The sequence below is a fragment of the Onychostruthus taczanowskii genome, unplaced genomic scaffold (genome assembly GCF_017590055.1).
Source record: "Onychostruthus taczanowskii isolate IOZ18803 unplaced genomic scaffold, ASM1759005v1 scaffold19, whole genome shotgun sequence".
Lineage (NCBI taxonomy): Eukaryota > Metazoa > Chordata > Aves > Passeriformes > Passeridae > Onychostruthus > Onychostruthus taczanowskii.
In genome coordinates, this window is record NW_024499128.1 from 10,859,124 (window position 1) to 10,877,671 (window position 18,548).

An 18,548-nucleotide genomic window follows, 5' to 3' on the forward strand; every position below is an offset into this window, starting at 1 on the left:
TGTACTTGAGCTCACAAAATCTCAAAAGTTTGAAGGAGACAAACCATGAGACTCCAAAGAGGAGGCAAATCCTCAAGGGGATTGAGAGTAGGGCAAATCATTGCTCATGAATTTATTTTGATATTCCAACCCTCAATCATAGAATCATGGAATGGTTTTGGTTGGAAGGGACCTTAAAGCTCATCCAGTTCCACCCCTCTGCCATGGGCAGGGACACCTTCCACTGTCCCAGTTGCTGTCTGTCCAGCCTGGCCTTGGACACTTCCAGGGATCAAGGGACAGCCACAGCTTCTCTGGGAATCTGTGCCAGGGCCTCCCCACCCTCACAGGGAAGAATTTCTCCCCAATATTCCATCTAATCTTGCCCTCTTTCAGTTTGAAGCCATTCCCTGTGTCGTATCCCTCCATCCCTTGTCCAAAGTCGCTCTCCAGCTTTCTTGGAGCTCTTTTAGGTCCTGGAAGGGGCTCTAAGATCCACCTGGATCCTCTGTTCTCCAGGCTGAACAGCTCCCCAGCTCTCCCAGCGTGGCTCCAGAGCAGCCCTGTCCCCTGCAATGACATCTGTACCAGGGACAGGGTGGCCAGCAGGACCAGGGCAGAGATTGTCCCCCTGTACTTGGCACTGGTGACACCACACCTTGAGTGCTGCTTTCAGTTTTGGGTCTCTCATTTCAAAAAGGACACTGAGGTGCTGGTGTGTGTCCAGAGGAAGGCACCACATCTTGAGCGCTGAGTTCGGTTTTGGGTCTCTCATTTCGAAAAGGACACTGAGGTGCTGGAGTGCGTCCAGAGGAAGGCAAAAGGCTCATGAAAGTTCTAGAAAACCTTATAAGCCATGGCCGAGGGAACTGGGTTTGTGTGTGTCCAGAGGAAGGCAAAAGTTCTAGAAAACCTTATAAGCCATGGCCGAGGGAACCCTCACGGGTTAGTCTCATGGAGATTCAGTGTGGATTTATTTGCTCTCATATTTGTGGCATTTTGTCTCCATTATAGGGGTGATTATACCAGTGGATTCTCTGTGATGTATCCTGTAGGATGGGTTAGGAGTGCTGCTGTGTGGGACCCCAATCTCATGTACGTGTCCTGCATTGTGTCACCTCTGTATTTTGGGAGTCATCTACTGGGAACAATTAATAACCACACCTTTGTGTTTTTCTCCTCAGAGAAACAACAAGTCAGGGGGAAATACGTTCTTTTTTTCTTTTATTTTTCTGTTTTCTTCCCTTGTCCTCCAGGCTGACCACAGCAGTAGATCTGAAAGGAGGGTGCATTGAGGCGGGATCCAGCCTCTTCTACCCAGCCTGCAGTGACAGAACTGAAGGAAATGGCCTCAAGTTGAGTCATTGCAGAGTCAAGTTAGATGTTATAATTTATTTTTTTTTTTGACTATTTGGGTGGTCAGACATTGGAACAGCTTACCCAGCTACGTGGTGGACTCCCCACCCCCGGAGGCGTTCAAGAGGCGCTTGGCTGCTGTGATTTAGGGCACACAATGGCGGGCTTGCACAGCCAGCCGCATTTTACCACCTTAAATTTCTCCCCTTACCTCGTCAATTCCCCAGGCGCGGCCGGTGCCGCCCCTCCCTGAGGGGCCGCGCAGGCGCCGCTCCGCCCTTTGTGTGGGGAGGGCTGGCGGCGCAGGCGCCGAGCGCGTTTCCTGCCGCCCGTGTCAGAGCCGGGCCCGCTCGGCCTCTCCCGCCGCCGGAGCGGAGTCGCGTTGACTGCCCAGAGTCCGCGAGTCCCGCTCCGCCGCCGCCGCCTCAGGTGAGTCCCGGCCGCAGCAGCGATGGGCGGCGGGCGCGGGGGGAGCCTGCGGGCCCGCCGGCGTGAGGGGAGCGCGGGGGGGAGGCAGCGCAGCATCGCTGCCCCGAGGGGCTGGGCACGCCGTGCTGAGGGTGAGGCGGCGGGCGCCGCTCGCCCTGAGGGGCCGGGGAGAGGCGAGGCCGAGGAGGCGCCTCGCGTTTCCCCCGCTGTGCCCCCCGTATTCCCCGCCGTGCCCTGTGCTGGCAGGGCCCAGCTCACAATCCGTGCCCATCCCGGCGGCTTTATCCTAGCGGTGCCTGTTGTCAGGAGGTGCCCGGGATGAGCCACCCCCCTGGGAGATCCGCGCCGAGTGCCTTGGGAGGGAGTGACAGTGCTGGGAGGCTGTCCTTGGTCGCAGGTGCTTGGCTTCCAGGTGTTTGGAAGTGGTGTAGGTGCTCCGAGGGTGGGAAAGGATTAAAAGGATCCCTTTCTCGCTGTCACACGCACACATTCCCTCTCCACTTCTGAGTGCTGGCTGGCTGCTTGTCCAGGAATGGACAAGTACCATTCACCACATATTTCTCACCCCAGAAGAGGTGGCAGCAGCTGAGTGCTGTACATCCCAACCTCGGTCCTTTCAGGCCTTGTACTGAAAGAACTGCTCTATAAAGCTGCAAGATTTCCCTTTTTCCCCCCTCCATTTAAAAATATTTTATTGAAACTCAAAGTCAGTTGCTTTCCACTTGAAATAAAACTCAGGGAGAGCTGCATTAAGTACTTGGTAACAAAGTCATACCAGTATCTTCCCCATGTGAGATTCTGAGTTTGGATGACAGGAAGACATTGAGGTTGTCAAGAATTATAAAGCCAGCAGCATTTTCCTTAGTGAAATATGAGCTGGATTTTGTGTATTAGTAAGGAATAAATATAACTGGAAAACTTCTTAAAGCTTTATCTTTCCAAAGAACCTAGCACTGTATCTATCAGGAGACAGAAATAGCACTGCTCTTTGAGGTTATCATCACTGTTGTGTTTTATGGGTTTGTAACCAAACCAAAATGGAAAAAAGTCTCTTGTAACCAGTTATGGAGCTCCAGTAGTTCAGTCAATGGGAAGGAATGGATCATACACCTTTGGGTAGGTTTTGGGAGCAGCTGAATACAAATACCTGAACTAGGAGTTAGGATGGGACCATATTTTATATGTAATGCCAATCTGTGAATAAAATACTACAGCTCTGTTAGAAAGTGTTTCAAAATAGCTGCATTCCTTGGGGAGAGGAGACTGGATATTTTTACATTTTATTTCGGAAAGAGTAGCAAAGGCTGAGCATTCCTTGTTGGTGGAACAGCTCTTGAACTTTTCCTGTATATGGAAATGTGCTGCTACTGAATGTTGGCAGGAGCTAAAGCAAGATCCTGGAAAAAGCACTTCACAGTTGTGTTTTGCTTCCACACGTGGAATCTCAAATGATGGATGTCCAAGGGCAGAGGTAAACCAGATATAGCAACATTTTGACATTAACCAAAAAAAATTAATTATTTTGCCTAGGACTGTGTGTATTTAATATTTCATTTGATTGGTGGAATGTGATTATTATAAGAACTGTGAAAATCATGCTGGTTAAAATTATGAGCTGGACTAAAACTCGTATTGGTAAAAGTATTTCAAGTACATTTGAAATGCACCCATAATTTGCATATTTTTAGAATAACAGTGCTCGATTTCCTTAAATAAAATAAAAACTCTCTCCAGCTACTTGCATTGGTGAAATACTGTCTCACCTCTGCTCCAAGATCCAGCACTTTCAAGGTATTTGTTAAACTGATGGTGTGATAGTAATTCCTGAGGCTCCCTAAGAGCATACTCATCCTTCTTTCACTCCCAAGTTTCTGTTGGATTGCCATTCATTTCCTGTTTGCTTCCAAATTCCTACCTTGTCCTGAAGTCTCCACCCTCTGCTAACATGGCCATACTTGGGTATGTTGTAATTCCAGGCTCTAATGGGTGTGGATGTCTTGGAATGACATCACGGAGATAGTTCTTTTAAGAGGGATAAGTGGGGGTAAAAGTGCTTTGATCCATCAGGCAGTGATAAATTGCTGTGAAAATTAGTGGAATATACCAAAGGAATTGACAAGTGCAAGTTGGATGTGTTGAGCTGTGCACATTTTTATTATTACAGGTGACCTTGAGTTTTTGTGGTGTTGTCTTCCATCCGTTTACGCTGCTCTGGTTAATACAGCACATAGAATACTATTAAATACCTAAAATATTTTGGTATCTAAAATACTTCAATGTCTAAAATATTTTCATTTCAAAAATATAATGTTCCATGTCCTGTATTAACCAAAGGCAGTGTAAATGAATGGAAAATAATATAATAAAAGCACTTTAAGCAACTTTGTTTTTGTGGATGGATGTGCCTCCAATTACAGATTTTCAGCACTGCCTCTTGTAACAGCCATCAGTTAAAAAAAAGAAAAAAGTAGGTATTTAGCCTTTTTTAAACAAAATACTCACAAACTGTAATGATTCAGCTTTAGTGTTTGAGTTTCATGGGGCAAAAGCCTGATTATCAAATGGTTCAGTGCTAGAATTAATTTGGAGAAATTACTAATTAGTTAATTACTAATCATAGTAATTTTTCCCTAGGATGCATGTAAATGGTTTTATGAAATAATATATCAGCAGATCACAGTTCCACATCAGTTTGACTTCCTGAAAAAAAAAGACTTTGTTGTAGTGCTGCCTGTGAGCCTGGATACAGGTCAGGCTTTAGAATCAGTTCACTAACCTTTGCCCTAGATACTTATTTTTTAATTGTTCTATTTCCATAGTAAAATTAATAGGTTTATTAGATTTCTTGAGGACCTGCTCTCTTGTGTGTGAGGATACACAAAGAAGCAAGTGTATGTGGCTTTTAGGGCAGCTGCAGTTAGCTAATGTAAGCAGGACAATGCAAATCCATCATCCTACTGAAGATATCTGGGGGTGTGACACAGGCAGCTCTTGAGCAGCCTCCTCGTATTTAAGTTGTAAATAAATGGTAACACTGCATTGGAAGATGCTTGGTAAGTGCTGAAGATGAACTTGGTTTTATTAATTCTCTCATTTTGAAGCGCTTTGTTTTCAATTTTACGCCTTTCAGCCTTTTCACTTTTTGCAACATAGGAATCTCTTTAACTCGGAATGTCTCTGCATCAGTTCCTGCTGGAGCCAATCACCTGCCATGCCTGGAACAGAGACCGTACTCGTAAGTAATTAATTCATTGTCAATTTTAATTTATCTTTTTCTTTTCAATTGCTGTTTTCTTTCTGCTGTCAGTTTTTGATCTTGTGGTGTTCTGGGTCACATTTATGGAAGGTGTGATCAGATACACGGTTCTACTTGTTAAATGTTCTACTTCTGATCCAAAAAGCACAAGTCTTCCAAATCTGAGCTTTTCTAAGCCTGTTGCTGGAACTTTGGCCTAGGAGGTAATTGAGTCTTCCTGGTGTTCCACAAAGCTTGGCCTCTTGGCCAAGTTTTCTATATAATGTGTGTTGCTGTGTTCCAAATGTGCTGTCTTCCTGTGCAGAGTACTCGTGGGAATGTGTGCCAATATCAAACTTCCAGAGGGCAGGGTTAGGTGGGATTTTGGGAAGAAATTCTTCCCACAGATTCCCAGAGAAGCTGTGCCTAGAAGTGCCCAAGGCCAGGTTGGATGATGCTTGGAGCAACTGGGGATAGGGGAGGTGTCCCTGTCCATGGCAGGGGGTTGGAACTGCATGATCTTAAAGATGCCTTCCAACCAAAACCATTCCATGATTATTTGTCCATAATTATTGGAGATTTTCCAGGGATTTTGGCCCTTCATTTACAAAGCCCATGTAATGCTCTCAAATTTGTAAACAGAAGTTTTAGAAGGGAAAAGTCTTTCTAAATATAGCATTTGCTATTAAAAAGCCTTCTGTACAATTGGATTGTTTTATTTCTTCTTTCAAGAGATTGCCATTAGCCCTAATAACCATGAAGTGCACATCTACAAGAAGAGTGGGAACCAGTGGGTGAAGGCTCACGAGCTGAAGGAACACAATGGACACATTACAGGTGAGATTGAGCCAGACATGAATTTTTCCAACCCCTCCTGTTTTTCCCAGTTGAGATTCTGAACAGGAAATCTGCAAGTGTTGAGTAAATAGATCTTTTTATAGGTTGGCATTCCCACTTAGACAGAGCCTTGCAGCAGTTTTCTGAACTGCCTGCAGTGAATGTTAGGAAGAAAAGCCCTATCTCATTTCCAGACATTTCAGTGGAGTTACTGAGCCATTTTTTCTTATCTATGGCTTATTTTTCATCCCTAATGACATAATGAGAACACATTTTCAGTATGCTGAAGGTAATCTGCTTGTGTCACAGTGATGCATGCTGTTCCCTTTCAAGTGCTAGTACTAAAATTTCATCCAGTGTACGACTGTAGAATTGCTTTGTGGTTTCCAACAACAATAAATATCCTTTTTTAAGGAGTGTATAAACATATGAAGTGGTCAGTCCTGGACTTAGACCATCAGTGAGCACATTTATTGCAGGCTCTGTACATCCACAATGGAAATTAAGAGGATCTGCCACACTGAGTCACAAGGTGTTATTTTAAAAAATGTGATTATTCTGTGGCAGTCTTTTATATTACTGGGTTGGTTTTGAGTTTTTTTCATAATGATATTTTTAAAAGGGCTTTATTCTCTTAAGGAAATGAAAATAATTAATACAAGCACATGCCCAACTCAGCTCAGTAATGGGCAGAAGTATCAGTCCAGCAGCATTTTGCAGGAACCTTATTCAATTTTTCCAATTCCTGCTGTCCAAGAGTGCAACTATCTCTGCTTCTTTGTGAAGAGTCACTTGGGCTGCATTTACAAATTAAGTGTATCCCCATTAAGACATTCTACTTGTACCTGTTTTTGTTAGAAGCCAAGTATTCATGACTTTGGAGAAGAGCTTTCCCTGCTTTCCTGCACAGTGTGCACCTTTGGAATGCCAAACACTGTGCTGGTTGTAAAGAGTGGAGTTAAGCTGTGGTTACACACAGGAGAGCCACTGATCCAACTGCTTGTAACCCCTGACAGGAGTGAGTCAGCTGCTGCCACTGCACCTCTGATCACAGGGGACAAGGTCCTTCTCGTGCCTCAGGTTTGTGGTGAGCTGCCTCTACTCACTCACAGGAGGAGCTTGTTTTCTGCTCAGCTAAAAATCTGAACTTGGCCTAAGTCAGAACAGCACCAGGGCTGGTGAGAGGAAGTGGTGGGCAGGAGAAAGAAGAGAGACATGATGGTCCCTCTTTCAAAGGCAGAGCTAGAACTCCTGTAACTGTAGCTTCAGATTATCAAGCTCTTCACTTTTTAAGCATAAACCTATTTTGAATTAAACAATGGATGAATAATATGATAACATTAGTGCAAATTCTCTCCACAGCTTTTATTCCACTTTCAGTTTGTGAGCTTAAGAGATGTTTTCCATACTGAATGTAGTGATGGAAAACCACTGATACATAATTTGTGGCAGGAGAGTTGAGAACTGCATCCCAGAGGATGCTAGAGAAAAGATGAAAAATAGTGTTCCCATAAGACTTTCCAGTTGGGAACATTCTTCATTTCCTGGAAGGAGAAAGAAGCAATGACCACTTTATCAAAGGTTTTATTTTATTGTTTGAATTTGTTCTGTATTTCTTGGTAAATCTTTCTTGTGGCACAGCTTAAATAGGCATGGAAAAAATGTAAACATTGTGTTAGTGCATAATGATTGATAACAGCTAACCAAAAATCCCTGTTATCTAAACTTTAGATCATGGCTGCAGTCTGGCAGCAAGCACAAAATGCTGTTAAGAGGTTGTGCAGTTTTAGAATTGCTGAGTTTCAGCTGTTGAGAGGGATCTTGCACAAGTCAGAGGTTTGGAGGGTGCTGCTGGACAGGCCTTGGCCGGTCTGCAGAGCTCCCCCTGTTGGCCAGCCCTCGGAGCTTCCTCAGCCAGCAAATGCCTGGGATCTGGGAATTTGGGATCTGCAGTTTTCATGAAAGCTAGAGGGAGAAACAGCTCTGAAATAGCTCCTGGAGAATAAGAGATGAATGACATAACAGTAATAACTGTCTGAGTGATGAGTTCGCCAGGATGCAGTGACAGGGCAGGGAGGAACGGCTTCAGACTGAAAGAGGGGAAATTTAGGTTAGATATGGTGAAATTTTTCCCTGTGAGGGTGGTGAGGCCCTGGCTCAGATTGCCTGGAGAAGCTGAGGCTGCCCCTGAATCCCAGGAAGTGTCCAAGTGGATGGAGCTTGGAGCAGCCTGGGATAGTGAATGGGCGTTGGCACAGAGCTGGAACTGGACAATCTTTAAGGCCCTTTCCACCACAAACAATTCTGGGATTGTGTGACAGAGGGCTGTGAGGTGATCTCTATTTTGCCTTAATGTAAAGGGTAAAATTAATTCCTGTGACCCCTTCACTGGCAGGGATTGACTGGGCTCCCAAAAGCGACCGCATCGTGACGTGCGGCGCCGACCGCAACGCCTACGTGTGGAGCCAGAAGGACGGCGTGTGGAAACCCACCCTCGTCATCCTCAGGATCAACCGCGCCGCCACCTTCGTCAAGTGGTCCCCCTTGGAGAACAAGTTTGCTGTGGGCAGTGGAGCTCGACTCATATCTGTGTGCTACTTTGAGTCTGAAAATGACTGGTGAGCTGGTTTTGTATCTTTAGGTCGGCACGGGAAAGCTGATGTTGTTTCATGCTGGCAACTGGGTTACTAATTTATTCCTGGAATATTCAGGAAATGTTGAGGGATGGACTCACCAGTTCTATTGTGGACTTTAACATTTGGGGAATAAATGTTATTCTCTCTTCACTCTGCTGTAGCACCTAAAGGCCTTTGACTTTGCCTATTTTCAGACAGTGCAAGTTAGCGTGGATGTGTTCTGCCTGACTGCCATAAACATATGTTTCTTTTCTGCAAGTGCAAGAATTTCTGCAGAGTAAAGATTTCATTACTACAACTCCATGGTTGAAAAAAGAGAAATATTTCCTTCCCCCTCTTCGTGCCAAAATGAATGAAGAAATCTTCACGGAAGTCTTTCTTCTGTATCTATTATTTTGGGCCATTTCTTGTCATTCTGTCACATCTCCAGGGTGATCTGTTAGAAGATGTTTGAGCTTGTCATCGACCTGTTCTGCATTTTGTCATGTACTTTTACCACAGTTTATAGATTTGACATAGGAATATCACAAAGATATTTCCACCATTTACATTTTTCTCATTTTAGCATCTAAACTTAATGCCTCTGGTCTTCTCCCTTTGTAGCTGCATGTGCTGGAGCTACATTTGCTGTATCATCTGTAGCTGAAATCAGTGTCTGGGGTATCTTTTACTTTGGGTTGCATAAACAGGCACAAAAACACAGGTGTTCTGTGTGTAGTTTGCCATGTGGAGATGAAAAACAATGGCACCATCTGCAAAATACATTTTAAAGATTGTCTTAGACTTTTATGCTTTCCAGCATATTCACTTATCAATATTTTTCTCTGCCTCGCTTGTCTGCAAAAGAATCAAGACTCCATATGCTAAAGAAATATAATTTGTAAATTGTGAGCCTTAAAACTTGTGCTTGATGGAAGTAAAATCAAAGAAAAGGCACCATCAGCCCAAAGGCCATCAAGTGAATAATACATTTCATTACTAGTTTGTAAATAGTTCAGATAAACCAAATCTGCTGAGACATATTTAGGCCACTATTGATGAATTCAGCAGCAGGACCACTTTGCACTGCAGATAATTGAGATGAATGCACTGGTTGGGTCATTGGCAGTCCCTCCATTTTCTTGATGTGTTTTACAGTTATTGTATTTTTAAACAGTAGAAAAGTCAGTAGGCAAGAGATGTGAGTATAAAATTCATTGGAAGTACTGGAGAAGGACTTGTGCTTGGTGATCCATGAAAATAGTCGTGCTTCACTGGGGGAACAGACCTGGCAATTTCTGTGCAAAATTTACATCAAGGAATTCCATCTAATGCATCATAAAAATCAGCTTGAAGGGGAGTAGGACTTAGCTGAGGAGATACATATTTAATGAGTTTGTTCATAATATTTGAAAGTTTAATTAAGCTAACCATAAAGTTCACAGATTGCACCAGAGAATGTGAAAGATTTGAAGTTTTTTTCCAAAATGGATGTGTTTAGTCATTGACAGGGAGTGATCTTCTTGAGAAGTGCTTCAGGGATTTGTGGGAATCACGTAAAATATGTTCATATAGATTTCATGTCTTGTTTTGGTTTGGTTTTGTTTCAGGTGGGTGAGCAAACACATTAAAAAGCCCATTCGTTCCACTGTCCTCAGCCTGGACTGGCACCCCAACAATGTCCTGCTGGCTGCAGGATCCTGTGACTTCAAGTGCAGGTGAGAAACTAAAACATTTCTCTGCAGTTTGGGTTACTGGATCAAATCAGTAGTTTGAGCATATTGATGAGGTGTTTGCACTTGGTATTAGAGTAGAAGGTGCCTCATTTTCTACTGTTGTTGGTACCAGAATAAAATACCCAGCTTGAGAAACCTTGGCTTTGGTGCTGCTGTGTCCTGACTTTGCACAGCCAGCATGGATCTGCTGAGGGACACACCTGAATTTGGGGGATTGCTGGGTTCCTTCCCAGCATTACACAGCATTTAGGCTGAGAACTGGTCATTAGACTCAAGTTGGATTATCCGTTGTTATCTTGTAGAACACACTGCTAGTTAGAGTTCAAAAAGCAATACCCTAATGGTGCAGTTCCAAAATTCAGAGTAACTGGTCATTTCCAAAGGTGTTATCCCATCTTTTTTTCTCTCTGAGTTCCTTGTTTCCTCCCCTTTGCCTGTGGGGAGCAGAGCCAAGCAATTGATCCACCTGCAACTCAACACAATAGAAGAGATTTTTGAAGACCATTAGAAAAAAAAAAAAAAGCTGTTAAAGGCAGATTGATGTGAGAGATGGATGGGGGAGACTTTGCAGCTGATTGTGAAATTAGAGTGTGAGGGATGGGCCCTGCAAACTGCTCTGTGCTGAGTGATTGGGGTCACTGCAGGGAAGTCTGCATGGGGAGTCTGCAGGGCCTGACTTGAATCCACATTGACTTAATCACTTGTACCTTGAAAGATAATGAAAGCTTCTTTTCTTAAATTCTTTATGTAATAGGGCAATTTTTAAGCTTCAAAGTGTGTACTAAAAATGACTAAGGAGGAGTGGGAGGGGGAGGTGGGACTGACTATTGCATTCCTTATTTCAGAATGAAACCCTCACATCTAAACCCCATCCTTTGATACCTTTTCATGTAAGGAGAGATGTTAAATGGAAGCTGGGAAAGAGAGGGGAGAGCTGTCTCCTCTTTGCTGCCTTATTTACAGTTTAAATTAGATAAACTGTATGTATTCACTTCCTGTCACATAATAGGTGATGTGAAACAGAAGCAGCTACTTTTCACATGTGGAAGTTTTAAAATTTGGTTTCATAAAGGACTCAGGATTTTGACATAGGTCACCTGAAATGTGTATGTGTGTCCAACCCGAACCATTCTGGGATTCTAGGCTTCTGTTTCTTCCCCAAATCCATGAAAAACTATTATCTTTTGTAAATTATGAGTACAGATCTCTAGAATTCCAGTTCTCCCTTCAGTTCCATATTTAAAAAAAAATACCTGAAGTGTGCACCTGTTCTGATGGAAATTATGAAATGGATCTGCCAGAGAGAGCCACTGCCACGTAATAAGCAGCTAAGTGGGAAACATTTTGGGGAAGGAATGAAGGGCAGGAGGCTGCAAATTGCTGGGTATTCAGCAGAGATTTTTTGGTGCTTGGCCAAGATAAATGAGCTCCCCTTGTATTTATCTGAAATACATATGTATCAGTATGTATGTATCTGTAGCTATGAGCAGCACATAACTATGATTTTATGTTCTTGCTGAGGGAATGAAAGTCATTTCCCAACATTCTTTGAAGGCTGGGGCCTTCAAGTTGAGGTGATTTTGGTTTTAAAAGACAGGGAGACTTTAATAAGGGGGAAGACTTCTTATGTTTTTAAATAACAGTTAAATTCAAGGTCTTCCCTAATTAGGTATGGTTTTCCTACCTTGTGTCAAAGGCTGTTTCTTTAAACATCTTGTCCTACTTCCATACATTAAGAGGCCATCCTTTTAGGTAGCTCTATAAAATCAGATTTTTAAAGGATTATCATTAAATTATATTTAAACTAATAGAGCCAAATATATATCCATACTTAATTCCCTGAAAATCTGTACCTAATAGAGCTGCAGTTAAACCCTTCTCATTCCATATGAGCAGCTTTATTGAAATAAGCTGAATATAGGTACCTTTGGAAGTGCTTACCCCACACATACAAAAGATCTAAAAAACAGGGAAGGGGAGGCTACATTTTCTTCAACTCACTATAAAATAATTCCTGTTTGTGTGACTGCAACCATGAATATTTGATTATAGTTTCTCATTTATACTGATTTTTTTTCCCCTCTAGTAGTAGCATGGTGTAGCTGCCTTGCTCCTCCTGTTCAATGGACTCAAATCCTATGGTTGTGATGTCCCATTAAATTCCATGGTAACAGTCAAGAACACCATATTGTGGCATGTCTGAATCATGCAGAAGGAATTTGATGAAAGGGGGAGCTTTCTATTTAAACATACCTTAAAAATTGTAGTGCTGGGGGGAAAAAAATCTATAAAAACATTGCAGTATTTCAGGTTTTCAAGGCATTTTTGCAATAATGAGCCGGAAGAAGGTGGCTCAGAGCTCCTTTGCTGACATTAGAACATCACATTTCTTTCTTTGAAATCCTGCTAAAACAGGAATGTTCTTAAAGAGTGGGTAATTTTGTAGGTGTTTTTATTAGCTTCTAATTATACAGTGCCATTCCTGGGTTTTCTCTAACTGAAGGCTTGACTCTGGAGAGCTGTTAGCACCGCAAAAGGATGAAAGGGAAATCTTGGCACGGGGAGAAATGCACTGACAACGTGTGTTTTTGTGCCATCTTCTGGAAAAAAGGGAGAAGGCTACAAGAACAGCATTCATGAGAAACCTGTGTGCTTTACACCCTTTGTACTGCTGCTTTCTCTCTGCATGCTGCTGCTTCCAGGCTTGTTCAAAGACACCAAAATATTTTGTTGTCAGAGAATCAGGACACATCTCTCCTTCCAACATGAAATGCACCCCGTGCTCCCAAGAGCTCTGTTCTCTCTTTGTTCACACCAAAATCTTTTTATTTGCAGGGTGTTCTCTGCTTACATTAAGGAAGTGGATGAAAAGCCAGCCAGCACTCCCTGGGGCTCCAAGATGCCTTTTGGGCAGCTGATGTCGGAATTTGGGGGCGCAGGCAGCGGAGGCTGGGTGCACAGCGTGAGCTTCTCCGCCAGCGGCAACCGCCTGGCCTGGGTCAGCCATGACAGCACCGTGTCAGTGGCTGATGCCTCCAAAAACATGATGTGAGTATCCCCTTGCTGCTGTTGTGAGCCTGAGGATCCTAAAGGTCTTTTCCAGCCTTAATGATTCCGTGGTTTCGTGTGGAGTATTGGGCTCGCAAGCTCACGCCTCCGTTGCCTGTTTTACTGTAGGCTCCACGTCCCTTTGAGGCTTATATAAATATAAATATTCTATTAATAAGGTTTGTTTCTGTGAATTTTAGAGTATATAATTTAAATTCTTTGTAAGAATTCTTTGGTGAGAGTATAGCAAATTTATTTTGGTGGAGGGGGGAAAGAGGCATTTGGGAAAAAAGGTATGTTCCACTGAGTAACCTGGGAAACAATATTTCCTTTTCCAAAACAATATTTGCAATACAGCGTATTCCAGACAATATTCCCAATTCAAAGAGAATCCAGAGACATGCTCTCTGCAGCACTAAGACCACATCTCTAACCAGAATCTGGAAAAGAAGTTCATGAAATATTAATTTCAACATCTGTCCTTAAGATGCTGCTGATGCAAAGTTTCAACTTACACCTTCCAACAAAATACTTTACTAACAATTGCTCCTTCTGCTCCTTCTCTTGATCTGCATAACTTTGCAGTGTCCTTGGTTTTCCAGCCAGGAAGGATGAGATCCTCCATATGTTTTGGTAGCAGCAGTCTCTGGGGCCATCCAGGCATTTCTGGGATTAATTTTGAATTGTGGTTCTGATCACTACAGTAGTATAAGTACCTGGCAGGGAATATCATTCATTATGAAGTGTTTAAGAATTCTCTTTGTCATTAAGTTGCAGAAGTTGACTTAAATGAACATCAAGGCCTTTTGCCTCTGCAAAGGTGTCAAGCATCAAAATTTCAAGTGTTTTTAATATTCAAATGAAATTAATATATTCATCAAAACAGATATTTTTGGGGTTATTTCCTTTAAACTCTTTCCCCTGTTTACACACAGTTTTGGTAACGTTAGCCTTTCCTTTAAACTCTTTCCCCTGTTTACACACAGTTTTGGTAAGTTTGGCTTTGTTATAAATCTCCCAGCACACTTGCATTAGGCTGAAACTTTTTATTACAAATTACAACCTTCTGTTGTCACCACAGGACAGCCGAGCTACCTTGACTTTTCCAACAATCCTTGCGTGAGGACGGTGCCTATTTTTTGTTAGAGCCGAAAATGAGAGGTTTCAGTGAATCCCTCTAACAAATGTCCTTGTGCTCAGGGTTTCGCAGCTGAAAACAGAGTTCCTCCCACTCCTGAGCGTGTCCTTTGTCTCCGAGAACAGCGTGGTGGCAGCTGTAAGTGTCTGGAATTTCCTCCTTGCAGAGCTTTGTCATGTTTTGGAGGGGGAGAAAACCCCATATTTTGCACAGTTAATTCCAGTGTTGGAAGGGCAGGGTGGGAATGCTGAGCTGGTGTTTCCTGACAGCTCTTTGGTTGCAGGGCCACGACTGCTGCCCGATGCTCTTCAACTGTGACGACCGCGGCTTGCTGAGCTTCGTTTCCAAACTCGACATTCCCAAACAGAGCATCCAGCGCAACATCTCCGCCATGGAGCGCTTCCGGAACATGGATAAAAGAGCCACCACGGAAGACCGCAACACCACCCTGGAGACGCTGCACCAAAACAGTATAACGTGAGTGTCCTGCTGCCAGGGGCAGGCCAGGGAATGCTCTCCACGCAGGGTGCTCTGCAAACCCTTAGGTTTGCTGTGCCAGAAGGGTGCAGCTGGTATTCCTTGTGGTCTTTCCCTAGCAGCTCTCTTTCACTGGGATTTACGTGGGTGCTGGTTAATCATTGACGTGGCTCCAGCTGTTTGCTCGTGGTTAATGTGTTGTGTACCTTGGACACAGCTTATCTTATCAAATATGTGGGTAGTTCCCATGAGGCTGGTGGCACTGTGCAAAATCCAGTCGGCAAAATCCACCTGAAATTCACATCCCAGCTTCCTGTTTCAGATGTTACTGCCATGTGTATTTATTTATTATGTATCACTGTTTTCAAGCTGAAAGAGGGCAAATTTAGGTTAAACATACAGAAAAATCTTTCCCTGTGAGGGTGGGGAGGCCCTGGCACAGGTTGCCCAGAGAATCTGTGGCTGCCCCATCCCTGGAAGCTTTCAAGTCCAGGTTGGAGCAACCTGGGCTAGTGGAAAGTGTCCCTGCCCATAGCAGGGAGTGGGGCTGGATGAGTTCTAATGTCCCTTCCACCCCAAAGCATTCCACAATTCTGTTAATCAAAAGGATTCATTCAGGTTAATTGGGTAAAATATCTTTGCATTAAAAAAATTATGTGATCCCCAGGGATGTTGAGCAATTTCTCTTTATTCAAGGGAAACATTTTGTCTCACCAAGCCATTAAAGAGCTTTCAGCATCTTTTCCTTTGCTTATTCTTCTGAGGCATTCTACCAAGAGTCTAGTGTAGGCTCTGGTATAGTCATGTCTCCATCCAAAGAGTAGGAGTAGAATTCAACCCAAATTTCCCAGTTTTCTGGCTCTCTGGAATGGGTGTTGGAGCTCTCACTCTCTGTCTGCAGCCAAGTGTCTATTTATGAGATCGACAAACGGGATTGTCGGAAATTCTGCACCACCGGCATCGATGGAGCAATGACCATCTGGGATTTTAAGGTAAAAATGTGCTTTTACTACCATGTTTATGTGAACTAGCTGGGGTGGTGGATTTTTTTTTTTTTTTTTTAAATCTCTAGTATCAACTCCTGGGGCTCAGCCCCAAGCCAGGTTTTAGTAGCAGCAGGAAATCCAGACTGGAATATTCAAAGCCATTAGTGAAGTCCATAAGAAAAACTGATTCAAGAATCTGCATAAAGGCAGATGCAGTTTGTTAAGCAGATGGTGCTAATACAGACTTATTTTTTTAATGGAATTACTTAATGTCCCTGTAGGAATCCCCTTAATTCTTTCATTCTCCAGCCTCAGCCACAGTTGGGCTGGAGCAATTAGTACAACACAACCCCCTGCCTCTTCTCCCATCCCATGGGGCTCTGCTCATTGCCCTGCTGCAGAACATGGTCCTGTGCTCTCAGAATTACATTACCCAAGGAGTAAGAAGTTGACTCTAACAGCTGGAAAATACAATATTGAAAATCCTAAAAGGATATATTAATGTCCATGCTTGCTTTGCTCAGGCCTGGCCAGCAGAGGTCCCTGTTGGTCTTCCCAAAACTGGGGTATGGGATCTGATTTAGGGAGAGAATAGATTGTCTGTGTTCTGTGGTGCCAGAGTGCTCTGGTGGGGACAGGAGTCAAACATGAAGTTGAGGTGATCTCTGCGCTGCTTTAGTGCAGTTTCAGGTCTGTATCATTGGCCTGTACATGCCTGAGTTTGAAAGGAAGGACTGTGATGGTCTCTGGCTCTTGCATTAGGAAGAAATCCTTCACTTAAAGAAGAAATTCTTCCCTGTGAGGGTGGTGAGGCCCTGGCACAGGTTGCCCAGAGAAGCTGTGACTGTCCCTGGATCCCTGGAAGTGTCCAAGGCCAGGTTGGACAGGGCTTGGAGCACCCTGGGACAGTGGAAGGTGTCCCTGCCCGTGGCAGGGACTGGAATGAGATGAGCTTTAAGGTCCCTTCCAACCCAAACCATTCTGGGATTCTATGACTGAGTCTAATTTCAAATATTCAGATTTTTTTGCTTGGTTTTTTTAGCATTTACACTGAATTATTTAGCCTAGGCTATGGCAGCAAATTGTAATTAAGATTTTTTTCTCTCCTTCAAGACTTTAGAGTCCTCCATCCAAGGGCTACGAATCATGTAAAGATGGATTTCCATGATCTAGCAGGACAAACTGCTTGACAGAATGCAGCTCCCACATCTGCACAAACCTGAAAAGGGAGGAGGAAGGTGAAATATTTGGAAACACTGAGAAAATACAGCTTGGCAGATTTTCTTTTGAATCTAAATTTGGTGAATTGTGTTGGTTTCAAAATCAGCTGTGATTGTTCTTTTTTTTTTTTTTTGGTTGGTTGTTTCATTCCATTCTTTTACCAAAGCTGCTCCTTAAGTAGTTTATTGCAGGAAGTTATGAATCACTAACTTAAAAGGGGAATTTTATGTAAATTGTCTGCTAGAAATAATAATAATAATAATAAAAAAGAAAAAAACTGATTTTTTTGTTGCTTTGTTTTGATGCTTATTGATTGAAAAAGGGGTGTTAAGGAAACTGGGAGAGAGAGTGGGGAAAACCCAGCACTGATATTTTATGGCCTTAAAGCAGGAGAAGTTCATCTTAACCGAAAGATTCTAAAGTTGACAGACCTGGAGTTCTGATGACCTGGATGTGAAGACTCAGATGAGCTTCTTCCAGGGGAATTCTTCCCTTGAGGTGACGATTTTGGAGGATGAATGATTTTATCCTACTTCTCTTCATTCTGTCTGCCTTGCATTTAATCCATAACAACAGCAAATTAACCTGAATGTCTTTTTTGTTGTCTGCTCAGTGGGTGTCATTTTTCCAAAGGTGAGTGACCAGAATTATTTGTAGTTGCCTTTGGGGTTGGTCCCAAGCCTGCTTCCAGGGCAGTGCCAGGGGGACAGGATGGAAAGCTCTGTGTGGAAGGTGAGACAAAAATCTGCTGAGCCTCCTCTGGGGAAGACAAATTAAAAGCAAATCTCATGGTAAGTCCTTGAAACTTCAAGGCTGGGGAATCACCATCCCTGGAGGTGTTCAAGGAATGACTGGACGTGGCACTCAGTGCTCTGAGCTGGTTGGCAAGGTGGGGATTGGTCACAGGTTGGACTTGATGAACTTGGAGGTTTTTTCCACCCTCAGTGGTTCTGGGATTCTGTCAGAGCTGGGCTCTCAACCCGTAAAATCCTCTTTTTATAACAACTGGTGGGAAAGGAAGCTGCAGCCAGAGGTGTCAGTGTGGTCTGGCTTCTGGGCTGATCTTTGTCCCCAGGTACCTTTTGCAGTTCAGCTCCGAGCCTCAGGAGCTCACAGAGGCATTTGCACACAACTTTCTTCACAGGGTGTATTCCTCCTCCCTGTGTTGCTGCCTTGCTGTGCTCCAAGGGGATTAGCTGGCTCATGGCTTTACAAAGCTGAAAATTGTAATTTCTGCTGAAAATGCAGAAGTGTTTTAAAAAAACCCCAATGACTAAATTTACCACTTCCTCTGGAACCCGAGTTGCTTCACACCCTGCTCGTTTCTCAACTGTTACTGTGGAAGATCAGCTCTGAGTGGCAGCCACTGTTCTCCATCACAGAGCTGGATCCTCCTCTGGTTTCCTGTCTTCCACCTTCTCCCCTGGCAGTCAGGCTCAGCTTTACAATTTCCTTTCCCTTCTAAACATAAAATAAGGAGTGTTTAATTTC

At 43.5% G+C, this 18,548-nt stretch overlaps 1 protein-coding gene across 2 annotated transcripts; it reads left to right on the forward strand.

Annotated features, from left to right (window-relative positions):
• The first annotated feature begins 1,627 nt into the window (after nucleotides 1-1,627).
• ARPC1A (actin related protein 2/3 complex subunit 1A) lies at nucleotides 1,628-17,338 on the forward strand. Of its 2 annotated transcripts, none has more exons than XM_041401652.1 (10): nucleotides 1,628-1,764; nucleotides 4,895-4,999; nucleotides 5,732-5,836; nucleotides 8,232-8,454; nucleotides 10,062-10,169; nucleotides 13,023-13,235; nucleotides 14,436-14,511; nucleotides 14,657-14,850; nucleotides 15,752-15,842; nucleotides 16,950-17,338. In XM_041401652.1, the coding sequence occupies exons 2-10, from the start codon at nucleotides 4,936-4,938 to the stop codon at nucleotides 16,986-16,988; spliced, it is 1,113 nt and encodes a 370-aa protein (XP_041257586.1). In that variant the 5' UTR covers nucleotides 1,628-1,764; nucleotides 4,895-4,935; the 3' UTR covers nucleotides 16,989-17,338. The 2 variants fall into 2 exon arrangements, with proteins under 2 accessions (XP_041257586.1, XP_041257585.1); XM_041401651.1 differs by having other exon boundaries at nucleotides 4,918-4,999.
• Nucleotides 17,339-18,548: the final 1,210 nt, after the last annotated feature.

Excerpts from the sequence above, each read along its gene's own strand:
- ARPC1A (XM_041401652.1), top strand. The coding sequence starts at position 4,936 with ATGTCTCTGCATCAGTTCCTGCTGGAGCCAATCACCTGCCATGCCTGG. Across the intron at positions 14,512-14,656 it reads AGAACAGCGTGGTGGCAGCT|GGCCACGACTGCTGCCCGAT; the intron begins GTAAGTGTCTGG and ends CTTTGGTTGCAG. Across the intron at positions 15,843-16,949 it reads TGACCATCTGGGATTTTAAG|ACTTTAGAGTCCTCCATCCA; the intron begins GTAAAAATGTGC and ends CTCTCCTTCAAG.